We start from the raw sequence: 5626 nt of genomic DNA on the forward strand, positions 1-5626 counted from the left end.
GCATTCCCACCAGCAATGGATGAGTGTTCCCCTTACTCCAATTCTCTACAGCATAGGCTATCATTGGTGTTTTTGATTTTAGCCATTCTGACAGATGTAAGATGATTGTTTTGATTTGTATTTCCCTGATAGCTAAGGAAGTTAAACATGTCCTTAAGTATCTGTTGGCCATTTGGACTTTTTCTGTTGACAATTCTTTGTTCAGTTCAGTACCCTATTTATTAATTGGGTTATTTAAAATTTTAATGTCACACAGCAATATGGTGGAGACCGTAGCGGACACCCGGCGGCAGATCACCAAGCCACAGAACCTGAATGATGCCTACGGGCCGCCCAGCAACTTCCTCGAGATCGATGTGAGCTACCTGCAGACCATGGGGGTCGGCTGGGGCCGGTTCACCATCTACGAGATCAGGGTCAAGACAAATCTTCCTATCTTCAAGCTGAAGGAATCTACTGTTAGAAGAAGATACAGTGACTTTGAGTGGCTTCCAAGTGAACTAGAAAGAGAGAGCAAGGTTGTAGTTCCCCCACTCCCTGGGAAAGCGTTTTTGTGGCAGCTTCCTTTTAGAGGAGATGATGGAATATTTGATGACAATTTCATCGAGGAAAGGAAGCAAGGGCTGGAACAGTTTATAAACAAGGTCGCTGGTCATTCTCTGGCCCAGAATGAACATTGTCTAAACATTTTTTTACAGGATGAAATAATAGATAAAAGCTATACTCCATCTAAAATAAGACATGCCTGAGTTTGGAAAGAAGAGGCAAAACAAGACCATTAATGATTGCTCCACACTAATGAAGAAGCTGTAACTCACTTAGCATGCTGCACGGGCGCTGTTCTAACACTCCCTGGGTGTTCTAACACTCACAGGCTCCCTTTCATTTTGTTTTGTTTTGACAGTTGACAAGAAGTTTTTTATTTGCTTTAGTGAAAACTCCCTCGTTGAGCCTCTCTACCTAACTCTCCGTGTTGCATCCATATACACATGGTAGCCTCACAAACCCCATAGACCTGCACTGTCCTGACAAAAGTTGCTGACTTGGTCTTATTTGCAGATTCTGTGTCCTGTTCGCTTCTTGAATCTGATTGGCTAGAATCTTTCTCCTCCCCCTTAATGTGTGATGTCACCACTTGGTCCTAATTTATGTGCAGGAGCACGACACTGTTTGTCTCCAGTGCCACACATATGAGGTGTACTTTGTGTGCAGAGTGCATCTTTCTTCTGGCCTGTAATTCCCTACGCATGGAAGATTAATGAGGGAAATATTTATATTCTGTATAAAATCAAAATCAAATTTATATACTAAAATCATTTGTCTAAAAATTTAAGTTGTTTTCAAATAAAAGTTGAAATGCAAAAAAAAAATTAATGTCTAGTTTCTTGAGTTCTTTATATATTTTGGAGATCAGACCTTTGTCTGATGCGGGGTTGGTGAAGATCTTCTCCCATTCAGTAGGTTGTCTTTTTGTCTTAATGACTGTGTCCTTTGCTTTACAGAAGCTTCTCAGTTTTAGGAGGTCCCATTTATTCACTTGTTGTCTGTGCTACTGGGGTTATATGTAGGAAGTGGTCTCCTGTGCCCATGTGTTGCAGACTACTTCCCACTTTCTCTTCTATCACGTTCAGTGCAGACAGATTTATATTGATGTCTTTAATCAATTTGGACTTGAGTTTTATGCATGGTGATAGACATAGATCTATTTTCATTCTTCTACAGGTTGACATCCAATTATGCCAGCACCATTTGTTAAAAATGTTTTCTTTCTTCCATTGTATAATTTTAGCTAGTTTTTCGAAAATCAAGTGTTCATAGTTTTGTGGATTAGTATCCAGGTCTTCAATTCAATTCCATTGATCAACATCTTTGTTTTTATGCCAGTACCAAACTGTTTGAATTACTGTAGCTCTGTAATAGAGTTTGAAATCAGGAATGGTAATGCCTCCAGAAGTACTTTTATTATATAGGATTGTTTTGGCTATCCTGGGTTTTTTGTTTTTCCATATGAAGTTGGTTATTCTTCTCTCAATGACTGAAGAATTTTGTTGGGATTATGATAGGGATTGCATTGAATCTATAGATTGCCTTTGGTAGAATTGCCATTTTTACAATGTTGAGCCTACCAATCCAAGAGAATAGGAGATCCTTCCATTTTCTGGTATCCTCTTTAATTTCTTACTTCAAAGTCTTAAAGTTCTTGTCAAATATATTTATCACTTCCTTGGTTAGTGTTACCTCAAGATGCTTTATGCTATTTGTGGTTATTGTGAAAGGTGATGTTTCTCTGATTTCCCTCTCTGCTTCTTTATCCTTTGTGTATAAAAGGGCTACTGATTTTTTTTTAGTTGATTTTGTATCCTGCCTCATCACTGAAGGTATTTATCAGCTGTAGGAGTTCTTTGGCAGAGTTATTGGGGTCACTTATGTACACTATCATATCATCTGCAAATAATGAAAGTTTGACTTCTTCCTTTCCAATTCAAATCTCCTTGATCTCCTTATTTGTCTTATTGCTATTGCTAGAACTTCAAGCACTATGTTGAAGAGATATGGAGACAGTGGACAGCCTTGTTTTGTTCCTGAATCTAGTAGAATGGCTTTGAGTTTCCCTCCACTTAATTTGATGTTGGCTGTCGGCTTACTGTATATATTAAGTATGATCCTTGTATCCCTAATCTCTCCAAGACCTTTATCATAAAGCAGTGTTAAATTTTGTCAAATGCTTTTTCAGCATCAAATAAACTGATCATATTTTTTCTTTCAGTTTATTTATATGATGGATTACATTGATGGATTTTTGTATGTTGAAACAGCTCTGCCTCTCTGGTTCATAATGGATCATTTTTTAAAATATGTTCTTGGTTCGGTTTGCCAGTATTTTATTGAGAATTTTTACATCGATGTTCATGAGTGAGATTGGTCTGTAATTCTTTCTTAGTTGAGTCTTTGTGTAGTTTTGTAACTTCATAAAAAGAATTTGGCAATGACTCTTTTGTTTCTATTTTGTGAAACACCTTAAGGAGTATAGGTATCGGCTCTTCTTGGAAGTTCTGGTAGTTTTTTTGCCTTAAACCATCTGGTCCTGGGCTTTTTTTTTTTTTGATTGGAAGGTTTTTGATGACAGCTTCTATTTCCTTGTGACTTATAGGTTTATTTATATTATTCACCTAGTCTTGATTTAATTTTGGTATATGGTACTTATCTAAAAAAATGTCCATTTCTTTCACATTTTTCAATATTGTGGCATACAGGCTTTTGTAGTAAGACCTAATGATTCTCTGAATTTCCTCAGTATCTGTTGTTACGTCCCCCTTTTTATTTCTGATCTTGTTAATTTGAGTGTTCACTCTCTGCCTTTTGATAAGTTTGGATAGGGGTTTGTCAATCTTGTTGGTTTTCTCAAAGAACCAGCTCTTTGTTTCATTGATTCTTTGGATTGTTTTCTGTGTTTCTGTTTTGTTGATTTCAGCCCTCGGTTTGATTATTTCCAATCTTCTACTCCTCCTAGGTGAGTCTGCTTCTTTTTTCTCTAGAGTGTTCAGCTGTACTGTTAAGTCTCTAATGTGAGCTTTCTCCGTTTTCTTTATGTGGGCACTTGGTGCTATGAACCTTCCTCTTAGCACTGCTTTCATAGTGTCCCCTAGGTTTGGGTATGTTGTGTCTTTATTTTTGTTGAATTCAGGGAAGACTTTAATTTTTTCCTTTATTTCTCCTTGACCCAACAATGGTTCAGTAGTTTACTGTTCAGTTTCCATGAGTTTGTAGGCTTTCTGGGGGTAGAATTGTTGTTAAATTCTAACTTCCTTCCAAGGTGATCTGGTAAGACACAGGTGGTTACTAATATTTTTTTGTATGTGTGGATGTTTACTTTGTTACCAATTATGTGAACAATTTTCGAGAAGGTTCCATGAGATGCTGAGAAGAAGATATATTCTGTCCTATTTGGGTGGAATGTTTTATAGATGTCTGTTAAGTCCATTTGATTCATTACATCGGTTAGTTCTCTTATTTCTCTGTTAAATTTCTTCAAAGGCTTGCCTCCCAGGACAGAACAGCTCCTGGGGAGACATCCCTGGGAATCTGTGCCAACCTCTTCCATGACTGGCCTCTCCAGGAAAGCGCAGGCCCTGGGAAGCAGTGCCAGGGAAGTTGTGTCCCCCTCTTACTCAATTGTCCTCATTAGGGCCGGCCATTGCCTGGGGCCAGGCCATGTAAGTAGCAACCCTTCTTACCAGGAGTCAGGCCAGGGACACTGTACTCCCCTCTTCCTCAGCTGGTCCTCTCAGGGCAGGATTGGCCCTAGGGATGCAGATGCTGTGCTACCGTCTTCCACAGCTGGCTTCTGCAGTGGCACACAGAATATGGGGACCAGGTGGGGAAATCTATGCCATCATCTTCCATAGCTGTCCCCTAAAAGACTGTAGATGCCCTGGGGATCTATGCTGGGGAAGCTGTGTCCTGGCCTCCCCAGGACAGGTTAGGCCCTGGGCTGCCAGGCTGTAAAAGCTGTACTCCCTTTTCCATGGCTGGCCTGTGTCAACCCTTCCACAACTGGCCACGCCAGCATATGCAAGCTTGGTAAATCTGCACCCACCTGTCCATGTCTATCCTCCATAGTGCCTGCCAGGCTGGGGATTTGTACCACCTCTTCCATCTCTCCAGAACAGCAGGCCCTGGGGTGCTTGGCCTGGGAAGCTGAGCCAGCCACTCTTCCATGGATGGCCTCCCAGGAGCCAGCCACTGCCTGTGGTGCCAGGCTACCAAAGGTGCATGCCCCTTTCATGGCTGGCCTCAGCAGGCCTGGACAAGCTCTGGGAAGACAAGCATGGAACACTATGCCCTGCTTGTCCTTGGCTGACTTCCCCAGGATTAGTCAGGTTCTGAGGAACCAGGCTGGGGACGTTGGGCTCACCTTTTCTACAGATGGCCTCCACAGGAAAAGAGAGGCCCTGGGATGCCACGACAGGGATGCTGTGCTCTCCTCTTCCCTTCCACGATGGGTCCCCTCAGTGCCATACAGGGCCTGGAGAGCAACGGCAGGGTAGCTTAACCCCCATCTTCCATGGCTGGCATCTTCAGGTCCAGACAGACCTTGGAGCCAGTCGGGGGAAGCTCCAACACCTCACCCATGGATCACCTCTGAAAGGATGAACAGGCCCTGGAGAGCCAGGCGAGGGAGGCTGCAGCCCGATCTACCATGGATAGCCTCTGTAGCACTGAACAGACTGTAGGGATGCAGGCCAGAGAAGAAGTGACACCCTCTTCCACAGCTGCCCTCCTCAAAAGCAGACAGTAATGGGAAGGCTGGCTGGGGAAACTGTGTCCCCCTTTTCCACAGATCACCTCTGCAATGCCTAAGGAGGAGCCATGCTGGGTCACCTGCACCCCCCTCTACTATGTCTGGGGTCAGCAGGGCCAGACAGGTCCTGGGGAGCCAGACCAGGGATGCTGCACCCTGCTCTTCCATGGATAGCTTCTGCAGGGCATCAGGCCTCAGCCTCTTCCAAGGATAGCCTCTGCCTTTCCAGAGAGGCCCTGAGGAACCCTATGGGGGAATCTTCACTTCACTTTCCATGACAGGTATTCACAAGGCTAGATAAATTTTGGGGATCAGGACATGGAT

The 5626-nt window shown here is 42.8% G+C and overlaps 1 protein-coding gene across 1 annotated transcript; it reads left to right on the forward strand.

Moving 5' to 3' along the window:
* Positions 1–260: 260 nt before the first annotated feature.
* Positions 261–783, forward strand: LOC130876156 (sorting nexin-3-like). Its single transcript, XM_057772609.1, has 2 exons — positions 261–516; positions 642–783. Exons 1-2 carry the CDS (start codon positions 261–263, stop codon positions 671–673), a joined length of 288 nt encoding a protein of 95 aa, XP_057628592.1. The 3' UTR covers positions 674–783.
* Positions 784–5626: the final 4843 nt, after the last annotated feature.

Source organism: Chionomys nivalis, chromosome 6 (genome assembly GCF_950005125.1).
Source record: "Chionomys nivalis chromosome 6, mChiNiv1.1, whole genome shotgun sequence".
In the NCBI taxonomy this organism is placed as follows: domain Eukaryota; kingdom Metazoa; phylum Chordata; class Mammalia; order Rodentia; family Cricetidae; genus Chionomys; species Chionomys nivalis.

What these genes read in the sequence shown, in the direction of transcription:
- LOC130876156 (XM_057772609.1), top strand. Translation starts at nt 261, where the DNA reads ATGGTGGAGACCGTAGCGGACACCCGGCGGCAGATCACCAAGCCACAG. An exon ending in TGAACTAGAAAGAGAGAGCA is followed by an intron (nt 517 to 641) that starts AGGTTGTAGTTC and finishes CAGTTTATAAAC; the next exon opens with AAGGTCGCTGGTCATTCTCT.